The sequence below is a fragment of the Melozone crissalis genome, unplaced genomic scaffold, assembly GCF_028551555.1.
Source record: "Melozone crissalis strain CALT ecotype California unplaced genomic scaffold, PUWL_Pcris_2 ptg000009l_1, whole genome shotgun sequence".
Classification (NCBI taxonomy): Eukaryota; Metazoa; Chordata; class Aves; order Passeriformes; family Passerellidae; genus Melozone; species Melozone crissalis.
This window is the reverse complement of record NW_026535787.1, coordinates 4,797,711-4,820,663: the sequence shown is the minus strand read 5'-3', so window position 1 is coordinate 4,820,663 and position 22,953 is coordinate 4,797,711. Positions and strand designations below refer to the sequence as shown.

At 36.8% G+C, this 22,953-nt stretch overlaps 1 protein-coding gene across 5 annotated transcripts in view; it reads right to left on the bottom strand.

Moving 5' to 3' along the window:
• LOC128933502 (ephrin type-A receptor 6) overlaps positions 1-22,953 on the bottom strand; it is a 364,188-nt gene that overhangs the window by 66,167 nt on the left and 275,068 nt on the right. For 3 of the 5 annotated variants that reach the window (XM_054270497.1, XM_054270498.1, XM_054270500.1), the window contains 2 exons: positions 17,651-17,836; positions 2,617-2,739 (listed from right to left, as the gene is read on the bottom strand). In XM_054270497.1, the coding sequence (XP_054126472.1) occupies positions 2,617-2,739; positions 17,651-17,836 (309 nt within the window). The remainder of the gene's footprint in view (positions 1-2,616; positions 2,740-17,650; positions 17,837-22,953) is intronic. The other 2 variants (XM_054270499.1, XM_054270502.1) reach the window with 1 other exon arrangement.

The following is a 22,953-nucleotide window of genomic DNA, read 5'->3' as shown; positions in this document are numbered from 1 at the left end:
TGTAAAAGCTGAATTACACAAAACTGAACATCAGCTGTCAATGCAATGGTAAAAGAAATACACTCCTCTCAACTACTGAGATTAAAGTAGAAAGGGAAAACAGGAAACCAACAGCTGCATGGCCCTGCCAAGCTGCTTTCCAGAGACTTATTTATAGAAACCTTTCTAGTTTAGTTCTGTGTTTCATTAAAACATCTGTGGCAAATTTTGTAGAAAAAAGAGCTAAAAGCATTTTGTCTTTAGTTAGAAATAAATTTTCTGAGTATTTGGAAGGGAATCTGCCACTTAGCTTGAGTTAAAGGTTTTGGTAAATAAAAAGCATCTCATTATCTTTGTTCCTAATGACCCTAATAGCAGAATAATGCTGGCATTTTAAGTTTCCCATGTAGTTAAATTAACTGAAATCTTACCCATAACCAATATGTGAAACAATTAGGTTATAATTCTGCAGTTATTAAATGTTAAGTACCTCTGTTAGGCTTATGAGAGCTACTGTCCAACACAAGCCCAAACATCTCCACTGAATCATGCACAACAAGAGACTCAGTTCTATTACATCCCACATCAGCACTACCTTGTCAAGATTTGTTTTCATGGTTTCTTTTAGTTTGTTTTTTTTTTTTCCTCAAAAATGTTTTGGATTTCTTTTTTCTCACATGTAAAGCAAAGCTGCTTTTAGCAATTTAGAAAAGGAAAGGACATCCCCTGGTCATCTCTGATGAAAAAAGAGGCAATTCAGAATTCATACCATGATTAATATAAATGTAAATATGATAAAGTAAAAAAGGAAGAGTTAAATAGTAGCAGTACAGGTAAGATTGTTGAGATGCAACTGTTAGCAGCAATTTTTGATCTGCACTGCAGAGCTTCATGCTCCCTGATCCCCCACATGCATTCTTTCTCAAAGGAACACATCTCATCCATTGGATTTATCCCAGTTCTTCATTGCCTCTCAACTACCTGAAAATCTTCCCTTTCTCTGGGGTTGCTGCTTTGTTTGCTTTTTCGTTTTTGGTTGCTTTTGACGCGATCAAACAACAGCATTTATCTCCATTAATTTGAAATGATATCTGTTCCGCATCATGCCATTGCATTTCCATATTTTCCCACTTTCAATGTTTCACCAGATTGACTCAGAATTCTTAGTAAAAGATATTTAACAGGAAGGAATTATGAATGAGCTTCATTCAACAAACTACATTTAAGAGTTTTAAGTCCATAAGACCAAAAGCTTTACAAGTACTCCAAAAAACAACAGTCCTGAGGATCTTGTAAAATTAACTTGTAGGTAGGGAGGGAGTTGAGAAGCCACTTCATGAATTTGAGGCCATTTGTAATTTAACAGAACCAGTGGGATGCTCTACATAACACTGTGTTCAAAACAGAGAATTTTATGGGGCCTGCAGTATTTTCTGCTCAATAGTTGTTTAGTTACAGGTGCCACCTCCTTGTGATGCTGACTGCCACAATTCCTAAGGGCTGTTAAGCACTCTGAGATATCCCATGGAGAAAAAAATATGGAAACTATTTCACAAACTGTTGACAAAAGAAACCCAAACAGTCATAAAAAAAGACATCAAAGCTGCTGAGACACTTCTATTCGAAGAAAGCAAAGAAAGAAATAATAGCACTTGAAAGAAAAAGACAAGTAAGAATCATCTTGTAATTAGAATTACTGCAGTAGATAAAACGGGGCACAGAGAATTACAAGAGTTTCTTTTGTATAGCAAGTCAGTAACATTATGTAATTTTCCAATTTTCTCCCTTTTTTTACCGGATTTTTTTTCTTTCAAGAAAAACTTTTAAGTAACACTACAGATAACACAGGATGTCCAGAAAAGATACCAGCCTGATATTAGCCCATGCACAGGTCCATTTTTAAACAAAAATATGCAGTTTGGAAAGGAACTTTGATTCAGTTTTAACTATAGTTGTATATATTTACCCTTCACTTATTACTTTTGATGCAAGATGGTGTTTAATGGCTTCAGAAGAGAACGGATAACACAAGTGTCTTGGAAAGGAGCCCTCTAACCTGTCCTCACTTATTTAAAGAGAATTACAGAGTTCAAATCATGGTATAAGTTACTAAAAAAAAAAGAAAAAAAAAAAAGGTGGTTTTCATGAGATACAACTTGCAGCTACCAAAGCACACAAATGTTTCAAACACCAAATTAATATATTATTAAGTTTTCCCTTTCCAAATTTGTTTTTTTCCCATGTTTTAGCGATGGAATATAAATTTTTAGGGAAGAGTCAGAGTCACACACATTCCAAGATTTTAAAGTTCTCCTTCTTTGGTGCACATGGACATGCTTCATGAAATGGATGATTAGAGGATACCAGGCCTTCTCTTCCAATACTTAGGTTGGCCACTTAACTGCAGAACAGTTTTTCTCACAATTTCTCCTATACATTAATTCAGGAAAATGGCTTGTTCCCAAGAATTTATTGTCTTTTCCGTTTCCTTTTGGTTTAGCTTTTTATTGGAAGGGACATCTGATCTCCCTGTCTGACAAATACCAAATTTGATTTCCCTGAGATGTGTGGAGAGATGGGGCAGAGAGTGAAGGAAAAAACAAAAACTGATGTGTGGGAAGAGACTGGAATACCTACCAGAGGAAATGCTGGGGGGTAAAGATCCACCCCCTGCCACTGGATGAGAGGCCAGGATGCTATTTAAAAATCCCGCCCTCAGGAATCTGGAAAGAGACTTCACCCCAATGGTCGGGAAGGATCCTTTCAAAGAAATAGAAATGATCATTAATCAAATGGCTTGTTCTCTGGCTGACACAAGAAGCTGACTGTTTAAAGAAAGAACAACCAAATCTCTGCAGAGTTAACAGTGGTTTCATGGGAACAGATCTCATGAAAAGCAGTTAAAAGCTTTTGTTTGCTTTTTAACCAAGTCATACAATACACAGCTTTAACCAGAAAAAGGTTTTCTGCATAGTTTGCAAATGGAGAATTCCATCTAGAAAAATTTGGTGTTTCAACATCAAATTGCCCCTGTGGTATACTCATAATACATTCCAAATGACTCCACCATAGAGGCACGTTACAATTTTGTGTTCAAATCAAAGACAGACCAGTAGAGGTGAGGCTGTATCAGCAAAGCTGTTTTACACCAGTTTTTTAAAGCCACTTGACAAAAGTCACAAGGGGCAAAGGTGAACCAGAATTTGTAGCTAAAACACTGAATTCTGTGTCAAGGCAGCTCCAGCAGTCATAGCTTCCTTCACACCTCCCAACACCTGTCAATGTATTGATACAGGCAAAAACCAGGTGTATGGATAATGCCTAAAGATTTTTAGCTTTTTAATATATTTTTCATATAATTGCAACTTTTGATTTTAGGCAATGTGGACATGGCCCCTTTCTGCTTTGCTGTCACCAGAAGCTCAACACATTTTATGCTTTCACTACAATAAACTGTATATTCTTCTCATTGCCTACATGTATGGTTTTAATAATGGAAACAATGATTATCTCATCCACCTCTTCTAAAACAAATATTTGTGACAAATCTACTGGTGAGAAATGAAGATGCCTTAGCATTCGATCCACTGTTTCAGCTTTCAGCATTTGTACAGAGATCTGCAGACATCATTTCAACTTCCCCATGTTAGTGCTCAGTGAGTGCCAGCATCAAAGATGGATCTGAAATGACAGCTCTGCACCTCTCACTGAAAAGCACAGGGTCAAGATTCTTCCACCTGGCAATAAATCTAAACTGACAATCAGAATAATCTGGGTATTTTTGCAAGTGCATCAAGTAAGCATCCATCCAAAAAGTTAGGCAATGGCAAGTTTGTTTTCCTCACCTTGCAGGTACTTCATATTTGTTCTTTTAAGAGATAGAAAGCATCTTGATTTTTATAGACAATGAGAAAAATAAATGGCCTTCAACAGCTGAGATTTTTTTTCCATTAATAAAAATACATTGAGGAAAATTTACCCTCAAAACACACATGCACTTGCTGAATTTAAAGTAGCCTAGGAGAGCTTTGAGTTTTTTACTTTTGTTTTCAAGCAAGAATTCTGATGTTTTCCCTCAATCCATCTGTCCTTTAAATTTGTTAGTTAGTCATGCTGCAGTCTGTGGAAAAATAATTAATTTAAAATAATTAATTTAATTGATCTAGATGCAGTGCTTTTATATCTGATGGCTAAAGGTAAGTTTTTCCTCTGGACACTCAAGAGAAGTCTCTGGCATTCCTATACAAGTGTTTCCATATTCCATGGCTTTCACTTTAAAATATTTGCAGAAGTTATCCTGGACAGACAGTACAGAATGCAATACACAAAAATTCAATTTTAAAATGGAAATTGTTCCATTAACCCCAAGATGTTTGCTACTAAACAGCATCTTAAAACATAAAGGCTAAATAATGAACATATGAAGACTTTCCAAATAGAAAATTGCTCCTGTTTCAAAATATGAATTATACCAAGCATAAGGTATAGCCACTGAGTCACACACCATATGTACAGACCTTCAGAAAAGCCAAACAGCTTCAGCTTCACCAGTGACATTTTCCTCTATTTAAATGCTGTTAAATGGCAAATAACTCCAGTTTCCTAACCCTTACAATAAGTTAGTTTGTTACACAAAGTCATGAAGACAACCCCAAATTTATTTCACTTATTGTACATATTCAGAAATAATAAAAAAAAAACCAACAAGGAGCAGTGAATTTTAGAGCTAATAAGTCTATAAATACTACGACTGAGGGCTGAAATTATTGAGGTTTTATAAGCAGCAAATAACTAAAAGAATACATATAAATACCACTTTTCTCTCACACTCAAAAGTCAGGGTTCAGTTGCTTAAGTGTAAATGCTTTGTGTCATTTGAGATGCTCTAAAAAATCTGAGACATTCCCAGCTGAGTGGCAGACATGACACGATCAGCAGGAGATTTCCACTCTGGAAGTGGCTGTGAGAGGCAAAGCAGCATTTGGATATTTAAGAGGAGGCACTGAGTGTCATTTTAGGCAACTGAATCCCATCTCCTGTCACCTCAGAAATGTCTCTGACTAAGCAGAACTGAGTCACTAGAACAAGACCTCATTTGGTCTCTTCTAGAAGTCCACAAACACCTCCTGAAAAGGACAAGGTTGGTGACATTCAGCCCTGACCAGTATCCATCAACAAAAAAATGCAGAAAAATGAGAGATTAAAAGTTCATGCAAACATGCCCAGCTCTAAATTAAAATACAGCCCCAGGATGAACTTTTTTTCAGCCCCAGGTGTGCTTTTTCATCATGTGCACAATGTGAAAAGGGTTTGAGACTTGATTATGTGATTTTATGTTGGGAAGGTGATAATCACTGCAGATAAAGCAAATTAATTCTTGTTAAGCCACATCAATCACCACCAGATGGACAGAGCTGTGATAAGAGCTTTGGGCATTTACAGTAGTTTAGAAGTTACTCAAACATTTACTTGTTTGCATAAACATTCAAGAAATATTTGAATGAATGACACAGAATCACAGAATGTGTAAGGTTGGAAAGGACCCCTGGAGTCAGCTAGTTAACCAGATTTCTTGAGAAATTATGTGAAACTATGCCATTCTGTCAGTCCACATCACACAGAGACTCACGTTTCCCACCACTTCTGCTGTTTTCTGCAAAAACTCATTTTTGCAGTGGGTGCACTCACACTGATGGAAAGATCTTTCAGTACAAGATTCTAAACTGGGAAAAGGAGGGAAGAATATTAAGCCATGATTCCTCAGTGCCCTCAAATTCTATTGCTATTTAGCAGTTTACAATCATGGATTTATTCAGGAGAAAACCCCAACCTCTCCCTGCTCCACACTTACACACTATGAACATTGAGTCACCTTAACATGGGAAACCAGGTAAGTTACAATATTAGTTGGAAAAGTGTGTTGAACTGTAGAAATACATGGAAATACATGGAATAGCTGATAGCTCCTAAAGTATCCACCACTTTCTGAGCCCTGTGATACCACGTTAGAACTCATTGTAAATTCTTCAGTTTCACAATAATTACAGCTAAGTGCCTGAGCTCAGAGGCCGTGGGGGAGTGCTGAATCAATTAGCCTGCCTTCCACCTTCAGTTGTTGCTCCTGGGGGAATATCATCCCACAAACTGTGGAATTTGATAGGGAAGTCGCTGCTACAGCATCCTAAAGTGGCGTGGGTTTAAGTAGGATATTATCCCCCTGAGCAGAAGGGCAGGAGAAGGTGGCTGGGCACAGGAAATCCATTTGCTTAGTTCAGCTCCAGGGCACTGACATTAATTCACACCCATTTATTGGCACTGTGTGCTCACAGCATGGCCAACCAGGAGGAACAGCCACTGCTCCCAGCCCACATCCCATGGCCTTGCACCAGTGACAAAACTGTTCCCTGCTCTTTGTCACTGCTGCTTTTCCTTATTTATTACTATTATTTATTATTATCGAGTATTTATTCAATATTTTCTGCAGGTGGAATCGACCATTTCATGTGCTGTGTACTTCTGAGCATCTAACAGCCACAAATTTAAAAGCAGCTCTTTGGCTGCTTAATTTAACAAACTGGATTGAGAAATTCTAGAGAGGTCACAATTGCCCTCTTCTATTTGTTTTTACAAGCACCATCTCTCTATTGGCACCAGCAAAAGAACACTTCAGTCTGTTGTTCCCTTCCCACAGATTTGGTTTGGAAAAAAAAGAAAAAAATGCAAGGGTGGTATATTTAATGTAAAAAAATCCCATTGCTATTTGTTTCTATACAGTCAGTTCTCTTGGTGCTTTCCATACAGGGATTGTTGAAACCCAACTAAGAGAAAGTCTCAGGAACTCTGCAGATGAAGGCTTTGGGGAAGGGAGGGCTGTAAGGAGCTTTGGCATTCAATTTGGCAGGAAGCAACTGGCTGTTTTCACTCCAAACTGCGTTTTCAGGCAGGGTGGGCTGAACATTTAGTAACAGAATTCTGGAGGACAGTATTCAGAAAGTTTTCCTGCTTCTGAAAAAGGGAATTATTCAATTTTATCACCTAATATCTGAGAGAAGACTGGCTTCTGTTAGGAGCATTTCCCATTCTAAAATAAAACCTCATTTTTATTGTTACTAGTGTTTCCTTGGGGAACTTAGAAGCATTTTTTTCAAAATTATTTGAAATATATCCATTATGGAAACTACTGAAAACCAGCTGACTTTTCTCTCACATGATTTTATTGATTTATCCTTGCTAGACCAGCAGGAATGGCACATTACTTCATAATCTTTTATGAGGGAACATATGGAAGATTTTTATAAGGAATGGCTTTATAAAACTTTGAAATTATGATGTCAGATTACAATTTTTAGAGCACTCAAAAGGCTTGACTTGCAATGAAAAAAAAATCAGAAGCAGGAAAAAAATTTATCCTTGATGAATTTGTTGGATCATGTTTTCAGTACATTTAGAAAACATAAACCTTTTTCAATGCAATAATATGGAGATTTAGAATATGCCCTTATTTTAGAGCTTTTTTTCATGAAAGCAAAGGCCGATAGAGTGGTATGCCTAAATTCTTACCTGAATAATTCATATCTCTTAGAAAAAAATCTAACTTTCAAGATCACTAAATAGTATTTTGCAATAGACATCACAAAATATTAAAGGATCGCAAAAATTGACAAAAATTAACCCCTGCTGAAATCACAGAACACAGAATGGCTGAGTTTGGGAAGGAGCTCTGGAGGCCACCAAGTCCAAGTGAATCATAGGGAGATTTCCATTACCTTGCAAATCACACAGTGAAACTCCTGAAGGCTGAATTCTGCTCCAGGGTACCTAAACCAGTAAAACCAAACCTGCATTGTGCTGTGCAGAGGGAAGTTCATTCTCTCATGTTCAGCAGCAGATTTTTAAAGGAGTGATCTAATTTTGTTTCCCCAGATTCTACCACAGTAGTTGACATCACACCCACAAATAATTTTCTCACAGCTCAAGAAACTTTGAAGAACTCATAGAGTCCTTTGACTGCCTTTTCCTGGTGTCTGGATTATTTATTTAAATGGTTTTTTTTACTCTTCAGTTATATTTTAACTCTGAATTTCTTGCAGTTTACTGGTTTGGAAATAATGAAGCATTCCTATGCTTTGGCTTCATTTCTAAGGAACAAACCCTTCTAGCCCAGCTCTTGGGGAACACATTTTCAAAGTCCTGTTTTTCTATATCAAGTTCCCTGATTTCTACTCCAGATTTAAATTTACAGGGTCTGTCTGGAAGCATGAAGAAGACAAACACTGGGCAGGGCAAAGCTGCTGATCTCCATCCCTGATGAGTTTAAGCTTGAGATCCTTGTGGAACACAATGCTTCCCTACAAATCTGCACTCTCACTTCTTGACTGGCTGATGGGAATACGTCCAGAGCCAGGAATATTTACACAGAGTGAGACTGTTTTAGAAAACCCCAATTATAACAACTTCTGGCTTTACTTATGACTTCTCTGGGGCAAAAAGCAAATGCTGAAAGAATCTTTCAGCTCCTAAGGAGGAACTGATGTCAGTTACAGAATATTTGGGGAGAATATTAACATCTAATTTAATTTCCCTTGCTGCTTCTACACAAACAGGTGATTTGGGGGGGGGGGAATGAGGGAATTGCCTGAAAAGAGTTCTACAAACACTACAGGCATTTATTTTGTGATGTGTTAAATGTCAATGCGCACTGAAGTTCTGGTTGCTGGGAAGATTGGTGTGACAGCATTAATGTGATTAAGGCTTTTAACAGCCATAACAACTGCTGTGTTGAATCATCTTTGTAGCCTTAATGGAATAGAAATGGAAATACTGAGCTTCGATGGGATAAAACTGTGTATGCTTAAGCTGGCTACTAAATAAGTGCTTTTCAGTCCCTGCTAAACTGAAAATAGCTTTAGCACAATGCTAAATAAGAACCTGAAATCTTTATGTGTTCATAGGGATGTATGATACCCAGGACACTGCTACAAGTACTGTATGCTGTACATTTGGATTTCATTATCATGCATTCATTATTACGTGAAAATAAAATACTTTAAAATTACAGTTTTCATGATAAAAGAAAACAAAGCCTGTAGTATCAGCTGAGAACTTTTTGATTCATTTTTTTATACATCATTATTTTAGGGAATTATGAATCCATTAATAATTATCTAAATTATCTTTTCATCACCCATGTTTTTCTTATTTTGGAAGGAAAAACCTAAGCATCCCTATAATTTGGAATTATTTGTTCTTTTAAGACAGGAAACTCTCATGAGAAATGTTGGTGGGGTAAATGGGATGGTTAAGAAGGTACAGGGGCTTTTTAAATTTTCAGTTGCCTATTTTCATGGTATTTCCATAAAAACAGAGATTTGGTTTTAATTTTGTACTTTATGTTTAGCAATTGCAGAGCGGTTTTATTTAATGAGTGAACTAGCTTTCCATGGGTGACATCTGAAGGTGGATGTGTCCATGAAGCTGCTGTGCACTCTGCAGCTCTGCAAATTAAGCTTTTTTCCTCTTTTAGCCTTGTTACCCTGTTACAGTATGAACCAGGGCTTGGAGACAAACACTCCCCACTTTTAGACAATAATCAGATCACTGAAAAAGCCTCATTGTGTTCAGTTGAAAAAAGCCCCTTGGGGCTGAGTGATTTTCTGCTGAACAAATGTAGGGTACAAATTGAGGATTCCTTTTGCTATTTCACATCCATCCATTCACAATTCACTGAGCAGTAATATCAGTGAAATTAAGCCTATAGGTTTGAATTCCTTCCTTGTAACAAACACCAAGTGACTCCCTCAAATAAAAGATGCCAGGATTCGAAGTGGAAAATCGCTGTCATTACCAGAATTGTGGCTTGGAATGAACTGTTTGATTAGAAGTGGATTAAATGCTGGTTTAGATTTATAAATCTGTAAGTTAGACAGAAAATCCTCTTTGCCTCTGCTCACTGAAGATGTCCCAGCTCACACCTGGTAAACCAGGACAGGTTGTGTTTGCTCTCTGATGGCCTGAGGCACATGGACAGGAATTCTGCTTTCTTTTTTGAAAAATGCTGCTGACCAAAGAGAATTAGCTGTGATTAATTATCTCCTTGTTCATACCAGTGGATTCAGAGGATTTTCTCTCCAGCTCAAAGACCCCTTGGTGTTCAGTGAATGCCATGTGGTAAAACCTCTCTCATTTCATCATCCTTGTGCTGGTTTTGGCAACAGTGACTCTGCCAGGACGATGCTGGGCAGCATTTGTTTACCTAGGCCACAAAGTCACATTTTTCAATGCTTATAAAGGCATTCACTGAGAACTGGAAGTAAATTGCCAGTCTTACCTGAAACACTTGTGTGCTGAAGAATGTGTTCAACTACAGGGTAGAAGAAAAAAGCAGAGAAAGGAAAGAGAGGAGACTCTTTTCTAAAGTGGGTAAATTAATTATTGTCAGTCTAGAGAGATATTAACAAGTTTCTGTTGTTTCAGGAGGAAAATTAATCAATTATGTGAATTCTAGCAACAGTACAGTGTTTTTTTTCAGGTTTTTACTATTATAAAAATTCTGTACTATGTTTCTCTAGATAAAATATTGAAATGAAGTCATTATCAGCTAAACTTATTTGCTTTCAAATTTTATTCAGCAGAAATTACCTTGTTAAAGTTTAGTTGAAAAATGACAATATTTACAGATGGATGTTGTTATGAACCTATTTGAGAATGTCTGACAGAATACATTTCCTTCTGAAAATGTGTTTACAGGGTTGTCATTAATGTTTTGTGCTCATATTTAGAACATACTTAAACTGAATACTCTGTAAGTTCACACCATCTATTATGATGTTTTAAAATCATATTCTTTTCTTTCCCACATTGCTTCTCTCTTTCAATTGTGTCTCCCTTAACAGCTTTATCATCCTCTCCTGATTTACAAGCACTATGTTTATCTCTGAAGAAATGTAGCATTTAAGAAGGATTATTTTGTGCAAACTGAATTTCCAACCAGGAGTTTGGAAAGGATCCCAAACAGTTTGCATCTAAGTTATTTATTCTTCTGGAACCTGAACTATGTATGTATTAAAATCAGAAAGATAATTATAGTCAGTGAAGTAGTTTCCTTTCCTCACATCTAACTCTCACATTTCTATAAAATGCAATATCAGATATTTATATGAGAAAATTACCAGTCCATTTCTCAATTCTTCTTGATATGAATCTGCTGTTAAAGATATCTTTGCTTGTCGCTTTGCATTAGAAATTTGGGTGTCAGCCTTAAAGCTGTAGGAAATATCACAGTGCAAACTCTTGTAGCAGAGGTTTGCATGGAGAGCCTAGACCTGGAGGGTCTATGGGTAATAATAAACAAAAATATTAATAAATAATACTAAAACCCAATAATGGTTGCTATTGAAAAACCACACATATTTGAAGATGAGTAACACAGTTTACATTTAAAACAATTATTTCCTGCTTGTTACATCCTGCTTTCACCAGTGGAAGGTGCAGCAGGATGTTCTGCCTGGAATGGGGTGAAACAACTTGAACTGTGCCCTGTGCATGCAGATTTAACTCCAGCCTTTCCCCATGCTCAATCACATGTACATTTACTGGTGTGTTTTTGCCTCTACACAGAAGAACAAATGAATGTACACTTATCAAAATAAATCAACCAAATACAACTTGTGAATTGGGATTATTGATTGCTTCCTATACACTCTTTAACCCCCTCACTCCTTTGGCTGTCAGCTGCAGTTGTCATTGTCATTTATAATTGTTCTCATCGTTGCTTTTATGCTTTTCCTGCACAGGCAACAGATCAGCCATGTTGTGCAGCAAATCTGTCAGCACATGCAATATTGTCTCCCCCTGATATTCATTGATCTTCTGGTTGCTTGTTAAAAAAGTCCCAACCCTTCATATATCTCCTGCACACTCCAAATATCTGGCCCTTTAACTTACTGCACCATATTCTTCTTTACTTTCATGGTGGAAAAAGAAATTGCATATTGTATTCAGAAATTTCAGATGGAAAAGCAATCATTTGTCGTTAATAATGATGCTAATTATGAAAAATTATGACCATGCATTCCCTTCAAAAGAAAATGAAAAAGAAGTAGTCTGGCCATATCTTATCTACAGGACTTTATCTTTTTAGTGCTGTTAGTAGGAATCCTTTTTGTCACCTATTTTTGTACTACAAACACATCTCATGTCAAAGCATCTGAATATCTTTGAAAGTCAGGTCCTGTGTGCCTGAACACAGACATCTGAAGGCAAAGGATCCTGAAGAAACTGAAATACTGTTTCTCAGCTGTAACCTCTGAAAGCAGAATTATGGAATTTAGTTATGTTAGATAGTGTACCCTGGTCAGATTAAGCTGCTGTTAACAGGGTGTTACTGCTTGACAATGTGCTTTTTCTTCACTGCTTATCGTCCTGTGAAAGATGCAGCAGCAGAATTGACAGTCAAGATGTATGGCTTGCTAACTGCAAAAAGGGAAAAGCACAACATAGAAATGTGCCTGATTTCAGCTGCAGGAAACCAAAATGGCCCCTTGATTTTTGGAACAAAATTTCCAGAATATAATGCATGAAAGATAAATGGAAATTTTTCCAGAGGGTTAAAAGCTCATTTCTTCTAAGTACATGCCATTCAGGAGAACTGAGTATTGTGGATTTTTAACTTTTGCCAGCAACCTTCAACACATGGGTGCATGGTGGTTTGCATGTGCAAATTGAAATGTCCACACGGATACATGCATGTGTAAAAACAGCTCAGGACTATCAACATTAATTACATTTCTTCCAGTACCAGTCAGGAAGGGTAACCTATTTTGCAAGAAGGCTACAGATACTTTGTGTTGTCTGTGTTATGTGCACAGCTCTTTCAGCTCTGTATTTTGGATGATACTTCAATAATTTGAGCTCACAAATTTGGCTAACAATGCAGGCGGTTGGTGGCTGTGGGTTTTTGTGTTAATTTGATGGCCACACCAACCCTGGATTCAATAATGTGTTGCAATATTTATCTATGAATAGGGATACAAAGGAAAATAAAGGGAGTGAGCCAAATTCAAATTTACAGCTCCACTTACCGAACAATTTATAACACAGCTGGGATCCTGCTGTTTTGTCTGTCATTATGTGCACAACTACAATAATATTTTATCAGAAAAATTCAGCTTATACTCAATGCCATATAAAGTCCACTGGCTAATATGACACACATACAGTCTCACCACCACAGTGGACTGTCCATAAAGAACATTTAAACTTTGCAGAATCATGCTACCATTTCACCATCCATGACCAAGGTAGGAATATGATCAATGTTTCCACAAAAGTGACTCAATCCTTTTGTGTAGCAACAAAATAAACAACATTATGTGTACAATAAACACATGTACTACAAAATACGGCACCTTCTGAAACGGATTCTGAACGTTATTTAACAGGTGGGAGAAAAGAGCAACATTAAATTCATTACAATAAAGGCTCGAAGGCACAATGTCTTGGGTGAAAAAAGAATTCATTAAGTCCTAAATTTTTGGGAAAAAAAGGAAAAAAAAAGAAAAAAAGTCAGATATTAAGAGCTTCATAAGGTAAATTACAGCGAAAGAGGATCAAGTCGGTGCTCTGCCTCCCTCATGGACAAGGTAAGGTGCCCTGATTTTAGGGCTTTTGTTGCACTGAATGGGTTATATACAGTAATTTGAAAAGAAAAGCAATGATTAAAGCTTTAAACTGATTTGAAAATGAGTGCCTGAAGATTTCAGAACTGCAATACTCTTTACAATTTGAAAGCCATGAAATCAAAACAGTGAGGAGACAATAAGGGAGTCATAAGTGTCATTCCAAAGCCAGGCTCAATGTCTGAGCTTGTGAGTTTACACAGAACTAGAGGTCTAGCTGCTGTCTACATTTTTCCTCCTTTTGTGAAGGGACTATTTTGAAAATCCTTCTAGAGAACACAAATGTATATAATGCTGTCAAAGAAAATGAATGCCTTAAAAAGATTCCCCTTGTACATGTGAAGGGTACGAATCCTTCAGCAGTCAAAATTTGGAATGGAAACAATTCCTTAGGACTGATTTCTAAAAATTGGAAGTTATTTAGGGTAGAGTTTGTGAGGAAAAAGAACAAACAGATTATGAGTGTAATAAAGCCCTTGCATGCATTGATATTTTTTACTGAACCAGTACTACATGGTAGTGATTATGTTTTGCTTTAAACTATTGTGTAAGGCCCTGCAGAGCAAAACTAACTAAAGCGTCCAGTCTGGATTTCTTCCAGTACAATTAAAATAGTCAGGGAGCCTTTTTCATGCCTTTTGTAGATATAGTTATGCAGCCTGATTTTTTTTTCTGTAGGGAGAGCTTTAATTTAATTTAGAGACTTTCCATGGGAAGTCTTCAACATGATGTAGAAATGAAGACATCTTCCCTAGAGCCCAATTTTCAGTGTTGGTCACACGTGTTTGCACTGGAGAAGGAAGTTATTGTTCTTATACCTGTTTATGAAATAGCAGCAGCTTAGCCACAGACATAAAAATTACCTGAGCATGCCCTGGCACACCCAAAAGAGTTCCCAAAATTATCACTGTGCTAACATGGCTTGAAAGGAAACATGGGTGTTTTTATGAAGTGACCAAGCATCTATGATAAATTTGTGAGCCAATCAAGCAGTCTTTTGTGGCAAACCATGCAAGGAATGGTGTTGCTGTAACAAAACCAAACAAGAATAAAGTTTCCCCTGTAAGTTCTAGTTAGCAATACAAGTGGCACCACATTCTGTGCCATGGTGTGTTTGCCTTGGCCCAGCAAATTGCCCTTGAAATGAACTCCCTGCTAACAGAGAGCTGTGCTACAGCAACTGTTCTGCTTTCTGCCCTCTGTGATTAGGGACTGCAGCTAGGACAAATGAGAAATGAAGCCATAAGAAAAGGGAATTAAAACTCTGTTTCAGAGCTACTTTTGAGCAAGCTTAGTTTAGCATTTCTTTCCTCCCATATAGTACATATTCCACAACAATTTTGAAAACAGTATAATTTAAAAGTTAACATTTGCTTAGCTGGTAGCAGCAGATAAAAGCTCTCATTTGCAGTGAGCAGGCGAATTTGTTATTTCCCCAGTCAATAGCTATTGACCTGGTACACCCCTTCTGCTTATTACAACCAAATCCTTTTTCTTTTTTCTTCAATAGTCAATGACACTGTAATGGAAGGCACTGCTTACAAACTGATGCAATATCTATCAGCAAGAGCTAGAAGTTAATGACTAATGGTTACACAGAGGAAAGCATGTGCTAAGAACAGCAATACACATCTATTAATCAAATGTACTACATCTGATATGCCTTTATAGCTTAGTGGAACTGCGCTGCACATCAGATAAATAGTTCTGTTGTTATTAATCTAGGTCTCAGCACAAAACACCTTTTATTCATGCTATCAGTAAATAAATAATTTGGCTAGACAAAGTTTTGTCTGACTTTCAGAGCACACCTTTCAGTAATAAGAAATTTGGATTCTGCAGTCCTACACTTAGTACTTTGGCAAGGCAACTGCTCCAAGCTGAAATCATATTATTCTCTAAATACCCCAGATGGGGCAATATAAATGCAAGGCAACACTCTAAAGACAAAAAGGGAAGAGCAGAGTGCATTTGTCCATGGCTCAGCCTGCTTCAGGCTCCTTCCCTGTGGCAGAGCAGTGCTGCACAACCCCGTCCTTTACGATTTCTGTAACTTGCACTTACTGTGCCTGGGGGTGAACTTTGCTTGTAATTCATTTAGCCTATTTTAATTTCATAATTATGGCTGCATAATTGTTTTTTTTTTTTTTAATCCTGCCTGACACCAAAGTAAATTCTTTCAAAGTCCCACTACTTATTTTATATCTGAGAGATGTATATTTTTAGACAACAGTGTGACTGTAAGAGTAACAACCCATATTTTTATGCTACCTTCAAACAAATATTACAAAACACTAATGAAGTTTTTTGACTCTTTGGTGAAAGCAGAACTGCTACTGATAACTTTTTGGCTTACAGTTCTCTATAATCCTTCCTGTAGAACACCTAACACTCTAATATTGGAGCACTGATTTATCTGTTTTTTCTCTTTTCTGAATGCTACTTTGATTTCTCTCTAGACTGATGATGAGACATTACAGAAAGAAAAATGACAAATATAAAGACTAAACAATCATGCCGTTGCCAAGGACATTATTATACTGTACTCCCTAGGCACCATTTAATTGGATTGGACAATGCTCCTAAACCACATTATTTTGCCTTTTTCAGACGAGACACACCCTACAAGATCCACCATGAGGATCCCAACCAGACCTGTGATACTGATTCACAAACCACCCCTGCTGGTGAAGACTGGGGGAATTTAATTGCTGATATGCTCAGTGTGAAGCAAGAGCTAAATTCAATTAAGTTCCTACACTTTTACATCTCTTGACAAGATCTCCAGTGCTGCTCAGCCAGCATTTACTTGTGTTCCTGCTTGCTGTCACAGAGCTGTTACTGACAGGAGAGCACACTAAGCTCTGTCTTTCCTGTAATGCAATGGGCTTTGTTAGTCCACTAACTAAACATACCTAAAACCCAATAAATTTGTCCTTGCAATACTGTGTGAGGAAAGAAAAAGATCATCCTAATTTAGAACCACAGAGAGACAGATCTGAACATGGTCAAGTCATTCCACACACCTACTGAAATTCCATTCCAACCACATGAGTTCAGGAGCTAAACTTTCCTTTTTGTTCTTAATTTTCCAAACATACATTTTCATGTTGTAATGAGGTAAAAACAAGAAATATTCATAACATATTTGTTGTGTTTACTGTGATGATAAGAGGACAGTACATTATACACACAACGCTTCCCTTTAAAAGAAAAATGTAAGTTCTGCAAATTAGCAAACAACATGGCTTGGTTGAGACAATGATTGATTTCGAAAAGAATTTACCATCAGCTTTTTAATTCATTACTGAAAAAAGCTGTCATTGAGGAAATTACATGCATGTTAATTAGACTTCTTACTAGTTAAGTGATAACTGGAGTTTTCAGCCTCTCAGAAAAGTCCATAACACCACTAAACCTGCTGGATTTCAGAGGCAAGCTGCTCTATTAGCAGCTGCAACAATTATAAGGAGTAAAGCATTTCAAAGATTATTCTGGAATTTTAGTCAATCTTTGCAGTATAAAAAGCTACAGAGTTTATTTCTCCAAAATAGGAAATACATCTCTTCTGGTACCAAAATCAGTAAATCTCAATCAAATAAATAATAAGCACAATAAATAATGAGCACTTTTGCAGAAATACGATATTTTACAAGATGACTTGACTTCATTGTCAGCTCAGTCACACTTGTGGTTTTCTCCACTTGCCCATAGGCAAACTCTCCATTCTATTTTATAAGAACCTGTAGAGACTTCTCTTGAATGAAGGTAATTGTTATTAAAAAATAATAATGAAACATTTCAAATTGCAAACAGACAGGCTATGCACTTCCTATTATGGTCCCAAACTTTGCAGTATTGACTGTCAATGACTTGGAAGATTTCTGAGAACTGTAACCCATACTGAATGAGGAAATAATGTTAACTTCAATACTAAATGAGACAGAATGGGAAAGGCAGCATAAAACAATTAAGGAAAGGTATTAGTGACTTACTTTTTGTAACAACTCCTTCAAGGCGAATTATATTTGGGTGATCAAACTGTCCCATAATACTCGCCTCCCTCAGGAAATCTCTCCTCTGCCTGTCCATATAGCCACCCTTCAGAGTTTTTATGGCAACAGGGATCTCTCTTTTTCCTGGTGTCTTCAGACGTCCACTGCAAACTTCCCCAAACTCCCCTGAAACAGATCAAATACCTGTTAGCAACTCACAGTGCCTGTACAGAAGAATATTCGAGAACTCACACATCCCATAGAAGTGGACAGAGAAATAATGGGTTGAATGTTCAGATTCATGAGTGTCATCATATGCCAGAAAATCAAAATATTCAGCAGCACTTCATAAGAAATGATCACCTTTCCTCTGTGCCACAGCGGAGATCATGGGAGCTTGCACTGCAAAAGGCAAACCTTCAGCCCTCCCCACTGAGACTGAACATTGGTATCAACAGGTTTGGGACATATAACTGAGGAAGGAATGCAATGACACTTGGGTTTTTATTTCACTGATGACAAAATATCTATTGATAGAAATATTTATCTCTAGGAGTGAAATGCACTAAGACTTCTATGTTAAGAAAAGCCCTGAGACTATCAGAACACTTGACTATCCTTCAGCTACAGAAAGCATCTAAAAAGGACTTTAAGCTGTTATGACCTAGAAAAGCACTTGCAAGTGATTTATTTAAATGGAATTCCACACCTACTTGAAATTAATTATTTCCCTGTTCAGACAGCCAAAGGCCAACAGTCCCAGCAAAACTGGAGTTGTGCAGTGAGAGGAATCTCAAAACTTGTTTCCTCTGCTGTTTCCCTGTCTGTGTAGGGCCTGAGAAGGATGTGTGTCACCCTGAATTCTCCTTACACATTTAACAATTCAGTTTGCATGGAATCACAACTTTCCTTTGATCTTGAAGTCACACAGAAGTCATTTAGAGCCCCTACCAAACATACTTTTGGATGGCTGCAGGTCAGTTTTCAATGGGTCATGATTCAGTAAATGAAAACCAGAAATATTTCAAAGCATTTCTCAGCACAGGTTGCTTTCACAGCAAATCTAAATTTTTTACCCCATTCATTTTGGAATCAGAACTGCTAAAAACCAAAAAGCAAGTAATGAACAGATATATATTTAACTGGGGATTTAACACTCCATTGAGTGCTGTCTGTATTATTTTTCCCTAAACTTTAAGGATAGAAGTAAACAAAATAAAGGAGATCTATTCTGTAACAGTGCATCTTCAGATATGAAGCAAATCTAGAAGAAAGGTACATTAAAGGCACAACCTTCACCTCAGAAAATTATAACTCCCTGATGTTACAGGATTAGAATGGATATTATCACAAGACTTTTATTTTATTAGGTTCTTTTGCTTCCACTAAAACAAAGCAAAGTTTTACTACCTTTAGATCCAGGAAGAGTGAGATTAAAATAACAATTTCATAGCTTGTCTTTCATGTCAATGACAGAGGCATCCTCAAGTGCAGGAGTACAATTAACACATGCTGAACATAACCTCTGAATAAATTAGCAGCTTCCTAAACAGCTAAAAAAAAATCAACTGGTCCCAGGTCTTCTTTGTACACTTCCTCCCACCAACTTATTTTTACTTAATTTAAAAAAATAAATTAAAGATGTGTGCAAATATAAGATATGTGAAAGTATAAGTCATTAGAGTGATGCTCTGGGAATCTTGTTACAAAACAGGAAGTTGTGTGAGGATTTTCCTATATGATTTTGTCCCTTTCACCTTTAGAAGGCTCTCCTTAAAAGTTTTCTTGCCTGACTACTTGTACTGAAAAAGCAGTAGATAATTTGGACTTGTAAAGTGCTCCCATAAAAGGAAGTGATGAAACCTGAATGTTTTGCAGAAGACATGGTCTATCAATCTTCTGTTCTGTGACATGTTCAGCAGGACCTGAACACTTCTCTAAAGCCATGACCTTATTGCATCTTGCTGGTTTTTCAAGCTTAAATGTCTAAAATGAGAATTATTTTCCAATTTCTTTCTCTTGACGAAGCAGTGAAAAGCAAAAATACTAGAGCTTTAATATCAAGATTTTTAAAGAAATTCTGTGGCCAATAAATCTGCAGAACTGCAAAATCTCATTTTAAGACTAATTTGGAAAGCATAGGTTATAGAATAAACCATTTTGCTAATACAAGATTATACAAGAATATTACAGCTTCAGAATTTCATAAATAATGACATTAATCCCTCAGGGACTGTAAAAGGCTGTTACTAAGTGCTTTAAAATGAATTAAACTGAAGGAGGCAGCTGAACAACTTGCAATTCAAAGCTTTATTATCTGTACAACATCCAAAGCAGGGGAAGCAACCTCTGTTTCTTTCACTTTTTTTGGATGCATGATTTGGAAAGTTAGAAAGAAATCTCCCTCCTCTTGGATATTGGGATTGATAAACTGGTGAACATAATGACTACCAGCAGTTTTTTTGTGACATGATGTCAAACTTGAGATCATCAGCTACAGAACAGACAGAAACCTAAGGTGTATAATAACTTCTGCTTTAGAATAGATGGAGATCAATGGTAAAATTTAAAGCATTGAATTACTTACACCAAGACTTTGACAAGATTTCATCCCACAGTAGCTTTTCTACACTTCTGTTCAGATAAAGAATTTTCAATGTTTTTAAAGTCAAAAGGGGAATGGGTTCAACCAAAGGGGTTTTTCACATCTAAGAATCTCATTCTCAGTGCTCAAGTTTGAAGATAAACAGGATAAATGTTGACCCTGCAGCAGCTGAGGTTCATGACTGCATGTGTAATAAGTTGAAGCTAAGAGCCAGATGTCAATGAAGTCAACATTTTTCCTTGCTCCAGGGAAAAGGCTGATCACAACTAAAGAAAAAGATAGAGTCCACTGCCAGTTCAGTTTTAATAAAATGTAAATAATCTCTGGTTTAATAACAGAAACCTCACCCACCTTCCTGTATATTATACAAAAAGGAGCTAATTGAGCAGTCTAGAAATTTAATCTGTGCAAACCACACATCCCTTTCTGCATTCAGCAGGGCATATGTGATACTGAAAGTGAAACAGGAGTATTCACTCACTTAAAATTCTGATGTGCAGCCTGGTATTACTGCATGGGATCAGAACAAATGTCTCACAGCACAGACAGAGGCTGCTGATAGAAGTGAAAGGTCACAGCACCAAATACAGATCAACTCAGTTCCCCATTTCAGTCTTTACACTTGTGGGAGAACTTGCAGGAGATTGAGATCACACAAAGAATATTATATGCTCTGGGAAAAACTGAAGAGTTGGTCTCTTCCTCAAGTTTCAACATTTTAACAAAGAATATAGGAGGATAATTGCAAATTTTAAGACAGATTTGATAAAGTAACTCTGGGAATTCATTCCTTGAAGAGGGGCTTAACCTTAAACCAAACAGCAAGAAGAGATGGAGCAGAAAAATGTGTATGGGTGAGATATAATTGCCAAATACTTTAAAGTATAACTTGGGTACAGAGTTAGGTTGGAGTTAAGCTGAGAAAAGAAACTAACTAAAAATAATTGCCTTGAATGTCACAGCCATCAGAACTGCAAGTAGTAAATTATCAAGAACTTTTGGACATGACTTTTTCCACTGCAAAAACAAACTGGAAACAGCTTTCAGGAGAAGAACAGTTTTAAAAATGTCATGACCAGAAATGCTGGTTTTTTTTGTTTTTTCAAGTATTTGCGATTTTACTTTGGCAGTTTCAGATTGAAATATTTTGGTTCTTGAAAGAAAATAATTTTTGTTTAAAAATTTTAAGTTACAGAAATTAAAAATCAGAATTAATATCCAAAATAAAATGTTAAAACAGAACAAATTTAGAAGTGAATCTATTAACTGACTTGTTAACAGAGATGTTGATTTTTGGTTTCATGTAGCTGAAAATTGTAAACATCTTTTAGTAGTAATTCTCTTGTGATAAGAAATCCATGTTTTATCCAATTGAAATGTGTAGTACAGAATTAGAGAGAATGCACAGAGATCTTTAGAACTGCTCAGAATTATAGTGATATGTTATGTCCCTAAGCAGCTACTGAAGAACTGTGTGGGAATTTGTACTCTCCCTGCCTCAGCCATGGTGTTTAACCTGTATCTTGTATGCATGGAAATGGGTTTAAATTTCATTGCAACCTGTTTGCAAGTCCTGTTAGGTGAATATTGTTGAAGTTGACAAATTATCTATGTAATTTTAGAAAATAAAAACCATAAGAATAAAACCCATAAAAGTAAAATATGTCAAAGCATACATTTCCATGCATACAAGAAAGCAGAGAGAGAAGCTGAGAGAAGAGTTTTCATAAATGAATTAAACTGAGATTAAGGACACAATTTTAATCTGAACTAAAACAATTAATCCTTGTCTGTTGTATTCAACTGAAACCAGCAGTTACACAGATGTGGAATGTGGCTCAATCTGCTTTATAATCTAAGACATCAATATCTATAGTGTGTCTGAAGAAAGGGAAGAAATAGAAGAAAGCAAACTGAATGTTCCCTGCAGAGCTCAGCCCTCTGGGGGCTCTCCCAAGCTCATAATTCCAGAGGTGCACAGCTCCAGCTGCAGATGATGTGGCCCAAGCAATCAGGTAAACTGGGGCACTCCAGCACTATTGGCAGCAATGTGAAACACAATTTTCTCTTTTACTTTCTCTCTCCTGTCTGCTACCACACCTGGTTTTATTTCTGCAGGATTATTGCACAACATTTTCTAGTGCATAAAACACTTCTTAGCAACACTGGGGATATTTCCATGGTTATCAGTGCAGTAACATATCATTGAATGAGGGGTTTAAACAGTAAAATACCCTTCCTTTCTAGAGTGACTAAGATATATGAAACAATATAAAAAAAAAAGCATTACAGGGCATCATCTTTCATACCGTCTACATCTTATCAACAGATCTTCCTCTTCTCCCTCTCTGCCAGTGATCCTCCTCCAGACAGAAAAGCCAATCCCAAGCCAGCCTCTCCTTTTCCTCCCTCATACTCCTCCAGTTTTCTATTTGAGAAAAAGTTTTTCTCAGTCTTCTATATTCAGAATTTATATCTCCACAGAAAGATATAAATCTTTCTAATTTCTGAGGGTGATCTAATTTCACCCTCAGTGACTGAGAATCCATGACAATAACTATGGCACATGCTGAGTGACACAGTGTTTTGAATACATCTGAAACAAAACAAAGAAATCCCCAACAAACCAGGCAAAAAAATCAATCCTGCACAAAAACTGATAATGAATTAATTTCCTAAAGCTTATGAAAAGCAGCAT